Raw genomic sequence first — 21,380 nt, 5'->3', positions numbered from 1 at the left:
TTGATTTTATTATTCAATTCAATTACCTCTCTTGGAGAGTCTCAGAAAGCTTCAACTTTTAGCCAGTTGGAGGACATACCCCCTCATGCTAGCAGACAGTGGATGCAAACCCATTGTCCCGGGAAACATCATTTCAAGTGTTTCATTTGTGCTTACAAGTTCTTATCCTAGCATTCCAATTTGACTGTTAAATTTGTATTTAGGATTGGATTTTGTGTACTGGTTATTGTATTGCTGTTGTATAATACAATAACGTATTTTCTGGAGTTGTATGGAAGTTTCTGGTTTTAACATTATAAGTCTGTAATGCATTTCTATATGCTTGGAATTCTGAATATTATTTTGAAAAGAGCTGGTTATTAATTTGTGAAGAATCTTCTGGTTTAAGCATCGTATTGTATTCCAATTGCCTATTTCTGAGTTTGAATATTATTATTAAGAAGAACTAGTTAAAATTCTATCGGCTATTGTACTGGAATCTATCTGCAATGTGTTTATTTCTGATTGCATTGTTAAAAGGAAAAATCAGCAAATATCCTATTCGGGATATTACAGTGGTATCATAGCTTTTGAACCTACCATCCTTTGTTGAGCTTTTAACGACATCCCCTCAAAATTCCAATTTATCTCGAGTTTATTCTTGGCTGTAGAGGATGAGCAATAGATGGATATTACAGTAATGTTCCGTCTTATACAGTCATGGCAGAATCTTAATTGACAACATGGTATCATTACAACCTCTTTAAATATTGATTGGCATAATGAGCATTTTTGTTCAGATGGAAGCTCGGAATTTGGCAAGGTAGAGTGGTTGGTATTTGTTTGTTTTATTTTGGAAAGATCATCTGGTTAGATTTTAATGGAGTTGCGACCCTTGAAGATTTTCTCAAGGATGCTGTTGCTTTGCTTGCATATGAAGATCCAATAATGTTTCAAAGAGAAGCGGTTGCAGATGCAGTAAATGCTATGGCTTATTAACTAATCCTGCATTGCAAAAAAATCTTGTACCATGACGGATGGGATTAATGGAACACTATTATTTATATGTGCAAATCAATATTTAATTTCTAAAATGGAGGGAGGCAGATTGATGAGTTCGAATTGAATAGGTTAACATAGATGGTTGAGTTTGTTAGCACATTTCCATTACCTTATTACAGTATTAATGAATCAAACTCTATTTAGAAAATTGGTTGGAGAGCTCAATTTCCTTATTACTTGTGTAATCTACTGCATACTATCTCTATCAATGGTTACTATAGTAACATATCTATAACAACTTGTTCAAGAGTTTGATTTCATGAGAAGTGTTGTCAAAATTATGTTAAGTTCAAAATCCAATATTTCTATTCTACCTTAGCAGAGAATTAGTACAGTGGTAGAAGAGATTTAGTCCAAGATTAGAATTTCTTTTTAAATCCGGTTAAGATCATTCCAGTGGGCTGAAGTAAATAGACAGGATGGAGGAAATGTACAGGTTGATGAAATTTCCAATTAGTCAAATAATTTGAATCAAGTTGATTTGTTGTTAGGAAAGGCATACTCAGATTGGGGGGCACGTAGGAGATGCTATAGTAGTATATGATTCATTTATAGCTACTCGGCCAAATGATTTTTGAGGATTCTTAGCAAAGGGAATACTATTGAAGGAAAGTGGTAAAAAAGGTGATGTAGAGCACATGTTTATTCAAGAAAAATATATAGCACCTCAGAGTGTGTTGTCTTCTGCATTAGCACTTTTTACTGAACGAATTGCAATGAATCCCCTTCGGTCAACATTTGATACCCAAATTATGAACCCTTATCCTCAATTCCAAAATGATTGTTTTGGACAAACTTAGAACAAGAATGCACACCAATGTGTTGGTGATCAATCTAAATTAAAAGCCGAAATACTTGATGTCTATAGAGAGTATAAAACGCTTCCCAACCGAATTCAGAATGACTTATCATTCAATGACTACTTGGATTTTTATCTAGGGCAGCTAAGTATGATTGATATGGAAAAACAAAAGTAACTGGAGTTGGCCTAGGATCTTTTTGCAAACGAACAACACACAGGTGTGTACGAAGAAATTCCGATAGACCAAAATTATCTTTTGGATGACCTCGAAGTAGAAGAGCAAACAACTACCAAAGATGAGCAGCCTTCTCGCGATCACATAGAAGATGTTACACGAGGTACAAGTTTCTTCATTGGTGACTTGGAAGTGAGCTTTGCCAAGCAGATTAATGAAGTAGATTGCACACAAGGTAATAATAGTTTGGGACTTTGGCATCATGAACCATATATTCATAATACTCAAAACGTGAATTTAGAAGAATAGCCTAGGATGACACTGCAAGACAATGAACAACTTCAGCAGGGAGATAATGAAATACATGCCTTACAAAATCAATTGAAGGTTAGTAAAGACATGGTCATAGCATCCTTGGTGCAGTTTGACAGTACCCATGAGTTGGTTGAGGAGCTTTAAAGGAAAGTCCCAAGGGAAGAGGAAGGTGACTGGCATGTGGCCGATTTACAGAAGGTCAAAACAGCCCTAGAGACTATGAAATCAGATTACTTACATCTGCTGTCCAACAGGGATCATATTCTTAAGGCTGCTGAGACTTTTGTAGCACAATCAAATAGGGAAAAAGATGAGATTGAGGATCTCAACAGGATGCTAAGGTATGTTCGGGAGGCACTGAGTGAAACTCAGTTATCTCTACAGGGAGCAGAAGATCAAATCAAGCTCATGGAACACTCTTGGGAACATGAAAATAGAATGAGGCAGGAGTTTTTCCAGGAAGTCATTGATGAACTTGAGAGCATTCAGCAGATGTATGACTTGGATAGCTGCCCCAAACAGTTAAGTAGCAAAACTTCAGAACAATTTCAGCTTGTTGACAACCCTTTGTTTGAAGTTGTTGCTGATTGGACGTCCGACAATCCTCTTTTTGTGTTAAATGAGAGATCATCTCTTGTTTGCCATGAAGAAGAAGAGTTTGATTTCAGACTTTGGGATCCTGACTTAGATTCTAGCAGTGAATCTGGATCTCAGCAAGGGAACGATGAATCAACTTCTGTTGCTTATTATCTGATCAGTCCCAACATATTTTTTGATTTCATTGCATTCAGGAGTTGGGTGAATTTTCTTCATCAGCCTCTGATCAGTTCTCTGTGGAATATTTATTTGAGGTTTGTGGTTAGACTCTCAACATCTTTCATTCTCATTGCACCTATGCGTTTGGGAATTCTCCAAGTTTATGCCAACAGTCTGAACTTTTATATCCATAGGATGGTGGTTTCAGTTTTTGAGCAACTCATTTCTTACATCATCCATTTAGGATAGGTCTTCACATTCTACTAGATTATACATGGACCCTGGATATATTTCTATCTCATAATAGCAGTGAGGCAGCATAAGAGTTTGGGATCTAGGTGTTGGCAGATTATATCTATGGTTGGACGAGGATTTTATTGTGGTCATGGTGTTGGTCAGTGTTGATCAGTTTACAGGTGTAGGTGCTGAGTTTTTTCAGAGAGTTATATGGGATTCATGGATTTGGTTGAGAGATTTATTGCAGAGAGACATTTGGCTTCAAAGTATGGCCGAAATTGTTTTCAATTTGGATTACAGGGCTGCCTGTAGACTTGTATGGGATCTTGGTACTAATTGCTTGAGGACAAACAATTTTAAGGAGGGGAGATTTGTAATGTTCCATTTTTGGAACATTAGAAATATTGAAGTCTTATTTTACACAATATTAAATTGACTATGAGACGTAGGCTCAAAATATAAAAAAAGTCAATTTAATGTTATATAAAGGACAAAGAGGCAAGGATGAACAAGACGAAATGCCTTACGGAAGTTGAAGAGCCACAAGGGAATAAGACGGAAACCAGAGAGGAGCCGAGGAGTCTTGGTTTGCATATTAAAAGGGGAAAGAGGCTCATAGTTGGGCATTCTTGATTTTATTATTTAGTTCAGTTTCCTCTCTTGGAGAGTCTCAGAAAGCTTCAACTTTCAGCTAGTTGGAGGACGTAGCCCCTCGTGCCAGTAGACAGTGGACGCAAATCCATTGTCCTGAGAAACATCATTTTAGGTGTTTCATTCGCGCTTGCAGATTCTTATCCTAGCATTCCAATCTGACTGTTAAATCTGTATTTAGGATTGGGTTTTGTGTACTAGTTATTGTATTGTTATTGTATAATAGAATAACATATTTTGTAGAGTTGGATGGAAGTTTCTGGTTTTAGCATTATAAGTCTGTAATGCATTTCTATATGCCTAGAATTCTGAATATTATTCTAAAAAGATCTGGTTATTAATTTGTGAAGAATCTTTTGGTTTAAGCATCGTATTGTATTCCAATTGCCTATTTCTAAGTTTGAATATTATTATTAAGAAGAGCTGGTTAAACATCTGTCAGCTATTGTACTGGATTCATTTGTGCTGGAAGCTATTTGCAATGTGTTTATTTCCGAGTGTATTGTTAAAAGGAAAAATCAGCAAATATCCTTTTCGGGATATTACAACAATCGGGACAAAAAGCTTTAAATCACGAGAACAAGAAACAATAGCCTTACATGGCAGAATTTGAAGTTATGGTGGAAAAGGTCATTTTTGGAGCCAAAAGCAATTAATGAATTAGTTGATAATGACACTTTTTTTTAATGTTGTGTGTGGGAAGCTTCTTAAGTGAAGTTCATTTGAGAAACTTTGTGCCATTTGGAGATTATAAATATGAGCCCATTTGATGAGTTAAGCATTTGATTGGTTATTTTCTTTTGTTGCGTATGAAGAGTTTTTGAGTTTGCTGATTTCTTTGCCCTTGCTGAAGTATAAGGGTTTGGAATTACGAAGTGCCTGGTAATTCACATCTGAGGTATTGTGAATTAATTATGAGAATTGTCTTACTTAAATTATAGCATTTCCTGATTGTTATGTACTGTACTTGGGAATTTCATTGTGGCTAGAGAATTTTTGATTTGGAATGCCATTATTGTCTGCTGTTTGGCGTGGTCAAAGAGGAATGTACTATGGCTGTCGTCCCTGTATTTGGTAGCGATTTCAGACTTTGTGGAAGGCTACAATCAATTATTGGAGGGTAGCAATCAGGTTTTAGAGCACCTGCGATTATAAGTGAGGAGCATGTATTTCTGAACCTGCAAGTAAATTGGATTATTTCTTGAGAGTTGCAATCCATATTTCATTTGTTAGAAGTCAATTTCCAGGTTCATTATTGCATTCTTGTAAATTTCTAGAAGTCAATTTTTAAATTGGATATTAGTAGCATTGCCATCAATTATAGAATTGCTTCTGAATTGTTTAGTGGTGTTCATTTGTCCAAATCGATAAAGACTTAATCAATTAAAATTGTAAGCAGTTGGCTGTGAATTTAAAGCATTATTTATTGAGTGATAATAATTTGCCTGCCAAATGTTTAACAAAATATCAAACTGTCGATTAGCAAACGCAAATTGATGTTTGTTAAGGACATAATTGGATAGGGGTTTTTACAAGGGCCATGGTATATGCATTTAGAGGATGACACCAGAGCTTGAGGTGAGAAATCTTATTGTGTCCGAGCTAGAAATTTACCAAAATGCAAGTGGTAGGCTATTCACTTCATAGTTGGCTAAGAGAGGAAGAACCACTCAAATCCCAAGTATAATATTTAAAATATGTTTTCACCCTGATTTTTAACTCTTTAATAGTTTATAAAAATTATAATATGTTTTCACATGTACGACAAGTAGATAAAAATTAGAATATGTTTTCACCTTGATTTCTAACTCTTCAATAGTTTATTTTGTAGATATTTGGTGAGAAAATTGGGGTGGAAATGTCCCAAATCTGCAAAAATTAGTCCTTTAAATCTTATGCCGACCTTGTAGTTCATTCACTTGTGAGCACAAAAATGTGTTAATGACTATGTCTTTTTGCAACATTACCTTCGGTTGTGGATGAGGAAAGTAGAGGAAACACTAGTTGGTCCACTTGATTTGGATGATATAAATCCTTATAGTGATCGGGCATCACTAGAGTAGTCTCCCTTGTTTTCAAAGGATGAGATCTATGATTTGGAGAGGCAAGCTATGGAAAAGGGGTTGGATTCAAATAGGATGACATTGAAGAGGGTGTGGAGGTTGAGGATGATGAGTAGTCATTGCCAGTGCTAGCAACATCTAAATGTAGGATGAAGGTTGAGTCATAACTGTGCCGAGCGACGAGGTGTAGCCTCAATGGACTTCTAGGACTAAACCGTCTCCCCCTCTTGTAGATTTTACCAAAGTTGCTAGGATCAAGAAGAGAAAGATGTAAACTATTTTGATGTTGTATTTGATTATAAATTTACAAATAAAATTTTGTATTTAAATATTTCTTTAGACTATAAGACTACCAACCATTACCATTCCACATTAGGATGTCATTTTGCTGGCCAAGTTGAAAATAGTTGTGCTTGGCCTTTTCTACATTAAAAAGCAAAGGTGATCGTTAAAAATACTGGTGTTTGATGTGGGCCAAAAAAAAACAAAAAATAAAAGATTTACCATTACCTAAATTGTAGAAAAGATGACGAAAGTAGCCAACTGATCATAGAAATAAGGTTTAGTGCAGACAAAAATGAAAATTGCGCTAAGGTGGACCAAATACCGCTAAAAAAAGAGCTGAAAAACTCAAGTGGGGTGAAAAATTACACTATTGTTTGATTGGTTTTTAATTTCTCTCAAAAATAAAGAATTTTTTACCAGGTAAAAGGTGTGGGCTTGGGAAAGTGCTAGAATAGAGAAAAGTATTTTGACCAATGAAGCTAAGAAAAATGCTAACTGGGTAGAAATCATAGGGGTTCAAAAAAGTATTGGGCGATGGTTTGACGGAGCTGCCACAAGAGACTAAATCACAGTAGGAAGTCTATTGACACGATTGAAAGCAAAAAATGTTGGAATTAGTGATGAAGACTGCCAAAACTTCGAAAGAAATTTCAAAAATTCCTCAAAAGAAAATCATGAACGTGGCCAACAGAGTTTGTCTTTTTCATGCAATATTTTGTGTAATTGTGCTGATAGAGAACCTAAGGAGGTCTAGGAATCCAGAAAAATAATAATCATTGTGCGATCTATAGAAATTCCTCCTGCTGTCATGATCCTGCACGAAAGCAATGAAACTATAAAAAAAAATACTGAAGACCGCTGAAAATCACCACAATTTAGAAAAGGATATTTTATTTTATTTTTCCCATGCGATCTTTGTTTTAACCATGAATTATGAAAAAATAATTATCAAACCAATTAAATTCACGTGGAAATATAAAAAGGTCTTAAGAGACATAAAATTTGGGGCCCATCGAAATTTGCTTTTATGGCTAGCTAATTCATAACTTTGTGTGAATCTTACAGCCATGACAATAATAGAATTTGGCCAAATATTGGTTAAAATGTGATCTTTAATTTGAGTGCCTTCTTTGATAACCAGATGTCAACATCAATATATATTTTGAGAATTGCACTTATTTGATAGTTCCTTGTAACTAAAAATTCGTTGCTATCAGAAAGTTTAGTGATTCCGCACTCGTGTGAAATCCATCATGACTCATCTCTCAGGAAGAATCATGTTTTCGTCCAACCGTTAGGTTAATTTTTGAAGGTTTTTTGTTTGCAGAAATAAGCAACTAGTGCAAACACACCAGACAAATTTATCAAATCAAAATAACATTTGAATATGCTTGTATAATCCAAAAAAGTTGTTATCCAATGTGGATTCGATACCATGTTGGTTTTTATGATAAAAAATTAGATAAACAACAGACAAAAATAATGAACTCAAGACATAGCAATTTATTCCAGGAAAACCCTAAAATTTGAGGGGGAAAAACCCAATTGCACAAGAATCATTTTGGTAATGAAAGAGCAGTAGACAAATTTACAATATGCCCAAAACTAGGCCAAAACTAAAGCAATGATTATCATCCCTATGATCCGCAAACAACAAATGAAATATCCCTAGGATACAATCTCTCAACAAAGAAAATTGAAAAATGTACCAATGAAGTCTAGCTTGAAGAAAATAAAACATTTCCTTGTCCCTTCATTGTCTTGCCGTTATAAAGTGACGACCCTTTGTTGTCCTGATCCCTCTTAGTCTTCACTCTTTAATGTCTTGTCCTTTCAAGGTGAAGGCCCTTTGCTGACTTTAATAAAGGATAGATTTATATATTTGAAATTTAGGAGAGATATCTCCTAAAGCTATATCTCCAACACTCCCTCTTAGCTATAGAGATATCTTTTCAAATATCCACATAAGCACTAGAATCAATTCTCAAAATAAGGAAATATCAAAACCAAATTGTAGAGGAAACCATCACAGGTATGAATGATAACTCTGACAGCTACATATCGTTGACATAAAAGACCCACCTTCCAAAATAAACATGGCCCCTTCGAAGATGAATTATTTGTCCTTTTTTGACTCAAAGAAAATGATACAATGTAATTCGAATGAACAAAGATTGTAAACTCCTCTTTTATATAAAAAATTCTGAGACTAGTCTTTCTTTTTTGATTGGTAATATTAGTTTGCTTGTATTAATTTTCAAAAAAGAAACTACGTAGAGCCACTGAATTGGTAGATTTCAACTTCTAAAGCCCAAGTCCTACCCAAAATACCAAGGAACATACATTGGAACAGCCATACATGGTTTCACCAAGAAATCTTCAAGATCTACATCACTACCCAAAACCATAGTCATCTCTAAATCCATGCATACTACCTTCAATGAGGCCTAAATAAAACATAAACAAACAAAAAGAATAGAAAGCAGCTCATTGAAACCAACACTGCATCTCATCCTTCAACATATTGGAAAAATCATACCACCATGCTTCACATTTTTACTTAGCCTTCCATGTTTCGCCTTTGTCGCAATTGAGCTTGATTCTCCTAGGGAAGCTACAGATTTGATAGGTGTAATTGTAGGCTTTAGCTTCCTTTGCCTCTCTTGCTTCTCCATCTATTGAATTTGTAATAACAATCACACCCATCCCATGGGAGCACCATGCATTTGGGTGTATATTAGGCGAGAAGAGCTCCAAATAATTAGATGTTGTAATTTTCCCTCACATCCACCAATGACCCTCCACGGCTCTTGTCCCATGTGCGATCCAATGTCAGCCTCTACATCCTCGACAATGCCATCCACTCCCTTGGCTCACTGAGACTCCACACAAACCCGCTTCACTTTCCTAGCCTCCTCCCTCGTTCCAAGCATCAAAGCCTTGGCAAGAAAAAGGGATGCAACGACCAGATTGGTTCGAGGGAGGATATTGTTATTTAGGTATTCCTCCCCAATAATTGTACACATACAGTCCCAAAATTTTAGATCATGAGACTGAAAAAGACCCATATTCGCTTCATTGTTATCAACCACGAAATGTAGGGAGTTGATTGGGGGACTCCAAAGAAAAATTTGCTTCCGTCCTCAAACTTGGCTCCACCAATTTTGCAAAAAAACTTTTTGAATACTACACCAAAAGAAACCACACAAGCCATAATAAAGCCACAAAACTCTCTAGATGTTGATGTCCACCATCATCAACTAGCGAAAAAAAAAGCCCATGGTACTCTCATTGGTAACGAGCAGATAAGAAGTAATTACCCATCAACGTCAAGGCGTATCTCCGCATCATTACTTGAACATCCCTCACATGTACATGCCACCTTAATTGTTCGCAGTCCCACCACCCATCAACGTGAAAGATTTCCCAAATCAAAAGTCCGCCACCAATTAATTCAAAAACATCCCATGCTTTATATATTAGCCAAATGAAGACTCCAAAGCCTTAGAAAATTTCAAATGTTTCTTGGTTAGAACTCCCAATACCAACTTTAGATAATTTATCCTTTTGTTTCTGATTACTTTGTACCAAGGAAGGATTCATAGTCCTTACCTTATGTTTCTTGTTCTTTTGTCTTGTTTTGTTTCTTTTCTGACACCATTTTGGTGTTTCTGGTGTGGTCGACTCTTCTGTTTGTATGTTCAGTCCCATAAACCTTTTTGGTTTTTTGTTGGACATTAATATTATATCTTATCTTATCTTATCTTCTACAACATTTTCTTCCTGAAGGACATGAGACACCCTATGGTCCTCTAATGTCTCTAGAACTAATCAAATTCTTTGGATATGCTTGTTTAAATACCAAGCGTAAGTCTCCCCTTTATTTATAGCATTTACTACTTGAGTTGGGAATATCACCTTCCAAATGCAATTTACCAATCCCCAACCATTTCGCCATCAAGTTTTTATTGTTGCAGTGAAACATTCAATTTCATTATTCGATCCCTGTGGCAATTTCTTAGCTCTAATAGCAAGGATATTCCCCAAGTTATCTCTCGCTACAAAACTTGCACTAGACGGATGTGGGTTACCTTTAGAAGCCTTGCCAAAATTAATTTTCATCCACCCTTTGATCATGAGGCTTCCAAACCACAAAATCCCTTCTACCATCCTAAGGTTTAACTTTCAATAACCCATTAATGGGCCTTCTGAGACTAGTCTTTGAAAGCAATTGGGTACGAAAAAAAAAAAAAACCAAACAATCAAGCCTCAACTTTCTAGTTTTGCAATCCCACCTCTACAATAGTTTTTTAAGTCTTAGCATTGGTGATCCATTTGTCTCTTCCATTCTTCTATTTCCATTTTTACAAGGATCAATTTTTGGCATCCTCAGGGTCCACTTTTGAAGATTATGACCTGGTATCTAGGGTCTAGGTTTTCCTCATAAAGCATACAAATTAGAAGAGAGTCCTTGACTTAACTCTTGTCAAATTCAAACTCCACCCAAATCCATCATGGGAGACCAAAAGTGAAAATTTTCTATACAACAAAAAATAAAAGGATTTCCAATATTTAGAGATTTTTATGTGTAAATTTCTGAGATGGAATAGGATTAAAGATTGAAGATTCTTGTTTTCCTGATTCGTTTTGTGGATTGAATATAATTTGTATTTTAAGGTTTTGATAAAAAACACGTATATCTTTGAACCGATAGAGGGTTATGAGGTATTTAAATATTTTTTAATTATTGATTATGAGTATCACTATTTTTTTTTAATCGTTCAAGTGAAGGATTATGGCCCCTTCCATTATATTACATAATAAAATAAGATAAGATTATGTTGAGAAACTAGGACTGACAACTTAAAGAAATCAAGCACTAAAAACTATATGGGCAATACCAGAGGTTTGTCAGTCTTCCCAAGTAATAAACCGATCACTATTTATGAGCCATAAATCTTCAGAAAATAGTACACAAAAAGTGCCTCACATGATTGGTTTTTGATACCTAAACTCCTTTCCATTCTAGATTACAAATCTAGTTGAGTTATAGAAAAAACCCTTTTTATTTTCAATTTGCATATGCGAAAAAACACCTTTTAAAACTTGGCATGGTTGGGGATTAAATGGCAGCTTGGTCTAGGTAAAAATATGCTTGAAAACAAAATGACATAAAACTGAACTATCATAGATGAAAGTCTCTGTTACTCTATCTGTGCAGGTTGTTGGTTTCTTTAGTCTTGTGTTTTCCTTTGGTGCTTATCAATATGCGATTGTATTAGTTTTGTATGTATTTAGTTTTGTTCACAGATTTTCCACTTTACTTACTGATGCCTTACATGAATGAATTATAAATATTGTTCATCTCAATCTATATCTATCTAATTATTTTTTGCATCCTATGATAATTAATGCTTCAACTCTTTTTTAGGGGTTTTGCATTTTCTGTACTTATGGTAAGAAATTTGTGGCAGGTAAGGGTGGTGGTGTTATTCAAGGTATAGCAAGTGAAGCTGTTTTGGTTGTATTACTAGCAGCACGTGATAGAGTATTAAAGGGGGATAGTACCAAATCACTAGAAAAGCTTGTTGTATATGCATCGGATCAAGCACATTCTGCAGTGCAGAAAGCTTGTATGGTATTGGTGCTTTCCTTCACTGCATTCAATATGTTGTTTTCCTTAGCTTCAAGCTATACAATTTGACTGGTAGGGAACTGGTCAGTGAAATTTAAGATGTGAATTGTCAGAATTACACCTTCATGACTCATCCATGCAATTTGGTTTTCTAGTTGAAAAATGGTACACAGATACATTCAAATCCCAAAATGATATTATTTTGAGGCAAGAATTTTACAAACATTCGAGTTCTTTTCAATAATTTTGTCCAGCTGGAGTTAACTTCAACAATTTTTTATTTAGCTGCATTTTACAAGCAAGTTAATGAGTTTTTTATGTAGGCTGATTTTCTGAGAAAATGGAACCTATATTACATTAAAGAATAGATTACATCAAGTGCAAGGTCTTACAGGGATATACCTTCGTACCCATTCAATTCGAGTTAATATGTTTGATTGGGCTCATCTTCAATATCTTTGCAATCGTCAATGGTCCCTTGGTCTACTGGTGAAGTTGAAATGTTCATTATGAGCCCACCAAAGATCAAGTCTGGATGAGTGTAAGCTTTGACATTGAAGTAAGGGACGAGGTGAGGAGTGCACCCTGAGCAATTTCAGTCCTTGGCTCTTAGCTGAATAGGTTCAGTCTAAGGCTCATGCTCTTGTAGCAAGTTGCCAAAAAGGTTTCGTGGATGACCACCCAAAAAAAAATCTTTGAAATAATGAAAAATAAAGGTGTAGTGTGGCATAGTGCCACACTAGACAATAATTTAAAAAACATAGGAACAAGGGTTTATTCTAAACCCAACTGCATTTTTTTCTTATTTTATGTTAACATAGCATTACTTTTTCAGCACTCCTAGGGCCAATCATGGTTTATGTCTAAGTGCAATTATGACTTGGATAATTAGAGTATGTCTCATGCAAACCAACTACCTATGTTACAAACATGTTGTACTACATAGTTTTTGCAAGAACTAAGGTTTTATAGGGCAATATAATGTCAAATTAATTCTAATGTCTTCCTCTCATTAAGAATATTTAGTATTAGGAAAAAAAAAAGCATTCCTATTGACAAGTTATGAAAGTTTTTAAAGCATGATTCAATATCATACCAATTTGTACCAACGCTCCACAGAGTTTCCGAGATGAGGACGTTTTAGGGGATGGGGACATGTTTCCGGTATAGGTACAGGTCGAAGCCAAAATTTAGGGAATGGAACCTTAGGGGACGACGATTAAAAACATAGGGGATTTTTATAAATAGCGATGTAATTCAAATATGTATATCATAACATTGATAAAACATTCACCATAGACATTTTAGAAGATTAATACATGGAATATTATAAAATGGGAAATACTAAGTACTTCCATTATAATAATATTACATACATATTTAGAAAAAATCGAAATGCCTAGAGGCTCCAAGTATCATGCTGAAATCAGAATGTTATAAAGAGAAGTCCAGCTAAAATAGTTAGAAAATACTAAATGCAATCTTTCCTTGCTAAACACAATCTTTCCTCACTACTGCTACTGCTCTCATGTTTTTTTCCTTCCTCTTAGCAAGAATGTCAAAACTAAAAATGATTAGAAGAGTTAGTGTTTTTATGGACCAAATATGATTGTATATTTTTATTATGTCTTTAAGACGACTAGGGGCCATGCAGACAGCAAAAAAAGAAAAAAATGTTTTTTTGGGGGCATTTTGCCTTTAGCAGATTGGCTGGAAAAAAGGGGATGGCCGACAGTTTTGGGGACGGATAGGGGATGACAAAACCATCCTTAGTATTGGTGGTTGCCCCCAAGTTTCCTACTGAAAAAATTGGGCGTTTTGGGGACGTTTCCGAATTTTCCAAAAAGGGTACAACTTAGGGGACGACCAAGATCTGTCCTTGCATCCTTGTTTCATCCCCAGTACGGGCACGACCCCGAAACCATAGGGGACGTGTCCCTGTGGAACGTTGATTTGTACCCATTGCTCCATCCAATAGAAATCCATAAGTTTAAGAATGCGTAACCCAATACTCTAAAAGGATATCTACACCAAAGTAACGAGACTTGGACCCAGCTCGGACTCGGCAGGGTAACTCGACTCGGACTCGGTAGTGACTCGGCAAAGTGATAAAACCCTTGAAATTTAGAGATTTTTTGGATTTAAATTAATTCCATGCACCAATTATTGAATAAAGATTAAAGACACAATAACATCATAAAATAGAAGATAATTTGATCACATACATAACATATATCAATTACGTAACTACAAAGGTAAAATAAAAATAAAAATCAGCCGAGTTAGATGAGTCAGCCGAGTCACCTAGGCGAGTCAGCCAAGTCACTCTGCCGAGTAAGGCGAGTCGGGTGAGTCAGCTTAGTTGACCTGCCGAGCCAAGGTCATGGGTCATTTTGACCCGGCTAAGGCAACTTGACTTGCCAACTCGGATGACTCACCCAACTCGTGGCGAGTCTCGTTACTATGATCTACACCCATGATCAACTCATCCTTATGCATAAATTTTCTCCTGATGTTGTAATACAAGAGATATAAACATATGCATGGCAGAGGCTCAACTACAACCCTTGTTTCTGGACCTCAATGTTTTGCATGACATTTAGGTCTTGGTGAAGCACTTGAGAATGCAAGAAGTAGTCACATACCATATATAGAGGAGCTTAGGGACATTCAATCAAAGGAGCGACAAGGAGAAAATGATATAGATCTAGTGGTAATGGAGGAATAAGAAGAAAATTAGTTTAATTCCAATTTCTTATTTTGCTTGTCAGAGGATATTAATAATGTTTGTTCATATGAGATGAAAATTATAGATACATGGCATGTAAAGCCATATTTTGTTCTATCTGATCAAGGTCATATCTAGATTATAAGAGCCTTTTGTAAATGTACTTTCAAACTATCTTCATAATATTAATATTTTTCAGGCTTTTAACTTTTTGCTTTAAAAAAGGAGATAATCAATAGTCTCAAAGAAGATTAGAAATTAAACCATTTACTATGCATTGAGCATACTGTGACAACAAATAAGGCTGTAACATTATTGAGTTAGATACTCATTTATGGAATGTTGTGTATATGTGCTATTAAGGATGGAAAGCCACCATTTGCTAATATATATTTATTAATAACAAAATCAGAATTATAATTATGAATATAGTTATATGCTATGAATATATGTATACTTTTTGTAATACAAGAGATATAATCTTATGCATAGCATATTCCTTAATCACTTGTTATAGCCACTTAAGAGGGTAAGTTAGTGTTGTGTAAGGAGAGGTGGAGTAAAACCACACAAAGTAGGTAAATCCCAAGACGGAATAGTGACAGGGTCCTAAAGCCTTGAGGGAACCTACTTGTAGCTTGGTGTCAAGTGCCCCATGACTAGTAAACTGCATTCTCCTTAGGATTAGGTTTAGGAGAGAAGTAAGGGATCAGGGCTTCAATATGTTAACTACTGCATGTATTCTGAACAATTTATAGTTTTCTTTGATTGGATTGATTTGGACACATAGTAATTTGCATAAATTATGAAAATTGATAGCCTCCTAGTTGGGGACATTACATATTATCTTTGTAATATCAATTTGTATTGTTTTCAATCCAAAAATCTAAAGGTGAAACTGAGAACCTCAGAAAAAAAGGGTGTATATTACATCACATATAACATACACACAATTGTATTGAGAAGGAACATTGCACCAAATTAAATAAATAGGTGCCTCTTTAGTATTCTTGCAGACTGTACATGGTCTCCAACATTACTCAGATTTACTCATATATGTAAATCTGTAAATTGATAAACCCAACTCATATATGTAGAGGAAGATCATGTTAGGCACGATTATTGAACACAACGGTTTGCTTTGGACCTAATCATAACCATTATTAACTCCATCTTTTTATAAAAGAACAAATATGTTATGCTTGTGTAATCTTTCTTCATTATCTACAAATTTTTACATGCAACTATGCATGTGTACAACTCATAACATATTATATGCAAATACATTAAATGTTCACCTTTTAGGAAAACCATTTTAACTGCATCAACCACTTAATTAAGCTGAGAGGCAATTTATGTTAGAAAAGTTAGTTTGGAAGATATCACCTCCTCGGTTGAGATTATTCTCGAAATCATGTAGGGCACAGTAGTAAAAGCTATAGGCTTCTATAATGTAACTTGTGATTATAAAATTTTTGGCCATGGCTTCCAATAAGTCCTGACTTTTAAGTCATCCCTCGCTACTCTTTCTTATGAGGTGTAGTTGAATTAATATATTGAAATCGTATTGAGTAATGTTCTTTGCTTATTGTGGCTATTGAATATAATTTTCCTGGAAGGACACACATGTGAACCATGCACAAGTGAAAATACATTCCCAATGATTAATTGTGATCTGCATTATCGGTCTCCTTAATTTTTCATAAGTAGCAAGCTCATGGATATATTTATGTAATTTCCTTCTCATGAGCTTATTTTTATAGAATGACCAATTCATAAGATAATTTGAATCTTAGATTTTAACAAGTTTTCCAAATTTGAATGCGTTATAGATTGCAGGAATAAGTGAATCAAATTTTAGAGCACTTCCAACGAATTCTTCTACAAACTATGCACTTTCACCCAACATTCTTCAAAAAGCGATTTTGGATGATATACATGCTGGATTTTGTCCCCTTTTTCTATGTGCAACGGTATGGAATCTATGTTTCCTTGTGTTTAAATTCTTACTTCACTTCCATTTAAATTTGTTTCTTCTAGATGTGCAATTGCATACCACATTTTAAAGGTGCCTAACATTTCTTATCAAGTTTGTATTCATGAATTGTTTGTTTTTACCATTCCAACTTTGCGAGGAGCAAATATTTATTCTACCATTTTCTTCATAGATATTATACTTTTATAATGAATTTTCATTATTTTGATATTTTACCATTGGTTTTTCATTATGGCTCAGAATCTTGAGATTATTAGGAAAACCAAAGAGATATAAGATTAGAGGTATCATAACATCGATTGTACACCTTTGTAAATATATTCTTATAGGCTTTCATTGCCAAATGATGTATTTAGAACTTATGCTCAAGGTCGTTGATGATTGATAATAGGCTCGAAATATCAGAATATACTAAAGGAATCAATTTCAAAAGTTGCAACCTTTTGAAGCATGGAAAACGCGATAGAGGAAAACTCCTAGTTCCCAATAGTGGCATGGTGGTTTCCCACCACTCTCATAGTTTTGCAGCTATTGTTGTGATTCTAGCATTGGCAACTATGAAATTCGTTGTTTCCTACCCAAAACCATAGTTGGCAAAATTGTAGTTTAATCTGCGATTAGATACAAATCACTGAGTTTATTTGCTGGGTGAGTTTTTTGCAGAAAAAATCGCCGATTCAAGAAATCGTTCAGTTCTAAAAACTCACGATTTTTTACTTCAAACTCAGCTGGGCTTGAGGCTTAGCGATATAGGCCAGAACATCCTTTTTTTCAACACCAATTTTGTTATGTGCATTTGGAGGCTTGAGGAGGGGAGAGAAGAAGGGTTCCAAGGGATTCTTAGGTGATTGCAAGCTATTGAAGGCGAATTTGAGTAGAGCTGGAAAGAGGAAGATGTGATTGTATTGATGTATTTAGTAATTTACTATTTAGTATTTACTTCTAGACTTCTAGTTTGACATAAACTATTTACTATTTTGCTTCCCGCCATCAACATTCCTTATGAGAATTCAATTTCGTACCCACCATGCATTCATATATAGCTAAACTTTGCTTGTTTCTTTTGTGTTCTCTTTAATTAACTCATTAAATGCATCTTCTCATTACAATTTGCAAAAAAAATTGTATTTTTAATTAAATTTTAGCAGTTTTTTTAGGTTCCCGAGTTTTTTTGAAAAATTGACTGATTTTTAACCAATTAAACTTTTAGGGGCTTGGCGAGTTTTCCAACTATGCCTAAAACCACTTTGGAAAAGGGATTACATTTTTTCAAAGGTTTCCACCCTTGAATACTCACATTGAGGAGTTGGTTGTTCACCAAATCCCCTAGCCAAGGTGGTACTTCATGCCCTGCTATTGTGGACAAGTTTTAGTCTAATTGTGTAAAACATGCAAAGTACAAAACATTTATTATAATCCTCCTTTTTTCAAACACTTTACATAGGTGGGCAAGTACACATGAACTACACTAAGCGAAGCTATGACCATTGCTTTCTTACAAAAAATCTTTTTACTTCACACAAACTTCATTAAGGTGTTGACAATCTATGCCAGTATATAATCTTTTTCTAACAATACCTTTCTTCTTCCATCATGTGCCTAGAAAAATGATATTGCACATTGATATGCTTTGTCCGAAAATGATAAGTTGGATTTTCAGTTAAGTAAATTGCAGTTTTGATATTCAGAGTATTTTTAAATAGTTTTCTTTAAAAAACCAACATACAAACACAATCTATGTAGCCATTCAACTTTATTTGCATGCATTAGGTTGTGCCAAGTGCCTAGCATTTCTACGACTTGTTGAATTTGAAAAGCCTTAAACCATATTAAATGGTTCTTCATTTTTTCTGTGTTCAAACCTTTGGGCTTTGTTGAGTGCTTTTGCAGATATGGTAGTATTCAATGGAAGAGCGCTTGAACTCAAGAATATATTAGTGGAGATGGTGCCCCCTTGCTTCTTGTTTATTAGTTCTTTTGTAAACAGCTTGTTGACTCTTGTTTTGTCTAAGACTAGAATTAGGACAAAAGTCCTAAAGATCTTATAAACGGAACTTGTGAATTGCTGCATGTGGGTTTTACTATTTAGTCACCATTTGTGTATTCATTCCAACTGGTAATGAATTATGGAACTGTTTTTCTTTTTACAGTTTATTCAAATTCTTCTTTCCTAAGTATCTAGAATATCAATTAGGCATCTTTCTAGTGTTCTATATATATCTGAAAGTTTTGGCTTCTATTCTTTCAGGTTGGTACAACTTCATCATCTGCTGTTGATTCTTTGAAGGAGCTTGGAAAAATAGCTCAGGTAGTCATGATATTTTATCCCCATCCTATCATTTCACTATTGCATATATGTTGGGTTTTGCATAGAACAAATAATTCACGTGTTAAAGTTTAAACTCTGAATGGATTATTTGAAACTCACAAAGATTGAGGCAAGCTTCAGTCCTTACTTTTCCAAGCTTTCCTACTTTCCTAAGTTCACTTTTCCAAATTCGGAATTCTTAAACAATGTCAATCTTTTCAAGTTCTTGTTTGTAGTAGAGGGAAGAAAAATGAGTGGAGAGGATATTGTATTTCACCTTAATAACAATTATAATATATTGGGTATTAAGACATAAGTGAAAATGAAACATTATGTATGGGTTAACTGAGTTACTTATTAGAATATTGATATAATAAAGTGTACCTACATTTGTATCTTATAAATACGTTTGTTGCATCTTAGTCATAAGGTGCTGAACTTCCATTAATAAGGTGTTATAATAATAAATATCTGAATTTATATATTGTTGTTCTCTCTCCATGATGGGAAACCATCTCTCTTTAATCTTAATCTTTTGTTCCCACTACATTTAATTAAGGCATAGAATTGATCTTGTGAAGGAAATTCTGAAGGCTCAAGGGAAGGTTGTGAGTGTTTCTTTGCGATTGTTAAGACATGAGAAATTCTAATGTCCTCTTCTTGCACCTCTAGCTTAAAATGAATTTTCCATTAGCTTATTCCTAGGTTCATATAAGCTAAGAGAATATCGTTAGGGGATTCAATGTCCTAAGGTGATCTCTAATAGTGATTTTCAGATTTTTTTGGCAAACTTTCCATTTTGGGCATGTTGCTATTTTAGCACCTAGTCTTGGCCTCTATTGCTCCTTAGTGCAATGTAGTCTTTTCTAGTTTCGACCTTGGCGAGTTCAGAAATTTCCTTCACAGAGATTTTATTTTTATCAATATTTTTTATAAAATTGCTTTGTGAATTAAGTGGGCATGTTGTGTTTATAAAGCATAACCCTTGTGCTACTCATAGTGAAGTAACAACTTAAAGCTGTTTCTAAAATTGGGCCAATTAGACATCCTATGTTGATGCCAAAGAAGGGGGAAGTTTAATGTTTTGAAAGCTTTTTTAATGATTTTTCCAGGTGACACAAATGTTGAATAAGGGAATAACGTGAAAGATTAAATGCTATTTTTTGAGGACAAAAGCTAGTTGAACCTCTTGGAGGCTTTGTCATGTGCTTTGAAAATAGCTTTGGAGGGAAAGTGAATTCAAATTGAAGAAAGGTTGTCCTAATTCATCCCTCTCTCTTTATATTCTCATCTTGAGCTCTTTTTTTGGGTTGTGCATGCTTAGTGAATTAACAATTCAAGGTTTCTTTTTTATAGTGGGCCAGTTAGACATCCTAGGTTGATGCCAAAGAAGGGGGAAGTTTACTGAGAAGTAGTACATAGTTGGGACAAAATATAGGCTTCTATTGTTTGAAGATTAGGCATGCCAATACCATAATCCTCCCACCATAAATCTACAAAAAAATATTTAGAAATATTAAAAATTTAAATGAGTAAAAGATGTAACAATCATTATCAAGTTTCTAATATTTTCTTGTAGTATTGAACAAAACGTTTTCCCTGGTTGTTTGTCTCCTATCAATTTCTTGTTGTGAAGCAAAGAGTCTCCCCTCTGCACCCTTGTAGATCTTGAACAAGGATCATTTTTAAATTCAGAAATATGAACTGTCAATCTCAACAATGAATATTTCAAAATTCATAAATACGATATAGAAAATCTTAAATCTCACCTCCAACTCATCCAGAACCTTGTCTCGCAAGCCATGGTTTGGTGCCATCTTACCAATGCGTCTAACAACATTGCCATAAACAAGGATCGTTTTTAAATTCAGAAATATGAATTGTCAATCTCAACAATGAACATTTCAAAATTCATAAATACGATATAGAAAATCTTAAATCTCACCTCCAACTCATCCAGAACCTTGTCTCTCAAGCCATGGTTTGGTGCCATCTTACCAATGCGTCTAAGAACACTTGCCATGACCTCTTCAACAATCCTAAATGAATTGAAGAAGTAGAATTGTGGGTTCAAGAAGTAGGCCAAAGCATGTTTCCTTTGGTGGAGTTGGTTTTTCCACCTATGATCAGTGGTTTGCCAAAGAATTTCATATTGTCTTGAACTACTGCCATAATAATGTGAAATGGCCTCGTTGGCCTTATCAGTGAAATCAAATGGCATGACCTCTTCATCCACCATACAAAGAACCCTTACCAAAGGTTTTGTCACCTAAAAAAATGAGAACTACTTTTAAATATTTCAAAATTAATCCCTAAAAATAGAAAATAGATGTCTTGTATAAAATTGATGTGGTTGTTACTTGCCTTGATCAAATCTTCTCCACTCTT

The 21,380-nt window shown here is 34.8% G+C and overlaps 1 protein-coding gene across 10 annotated transcripts in view; it reads left to right on the top strand.

The window, feature by feature from the left end:
- Window positions 1-21,380, top strand: part of LOC149556318 (phenylacetaldehyde synthase-like) — a 177,488-nt gene that overhangs the window by 28,974 nt on the left and 127,134 nt on the right. For 8 of the 10 annotated variants that reach the window (XR_016364662.1, XM_089830568.1, XM_089830563.1 and 5 more), the window contains 3 exons: window positions 11,800-11,963; window positions 16,521-16,661; window positions 18,933-18,992. Coding sequence is in view for 8 of the 10 variants with exons in the window: in XM_089830568.1 (XP_089686694.1) it covers window positions 11,800-11,963; window positions 16,521-16,661; window positions 18,933-18,992 (365 nt within the window). In the remaining 2 variants the exon portion in view is untranslated. The remainder of the gene's footprint in view (window positions 1-11,799; window positions 11,964-16,520; window positions 16,662-18,932; window positions 18,993-21,380) is intronic. The other 2 variants (XR_016364663.1, XM_089830566.1) reach the window with 1 other exon arrangement.

This window comes from Cupressus sempervirens, chromosome 5, assembly GCF_028749045.1.
Source record: "Cupressus sempervirens isolate cs-2001-9-10 chromosome 5, ASM2874904v1, whole genome shotgun sequence".
In the NCBI taxonomy this organism is placed as follows: Eukaryota; Viridiplantae; Streptophyta; class Pinopsida; order Cupressales; family Cupressaceae; genus Cupressus; species Cupressus sempervirens.
Note: the sequence above shows the minus strand (reverse complement) of the source record. Positions and strands in the feature narration are given on the sequence as shown.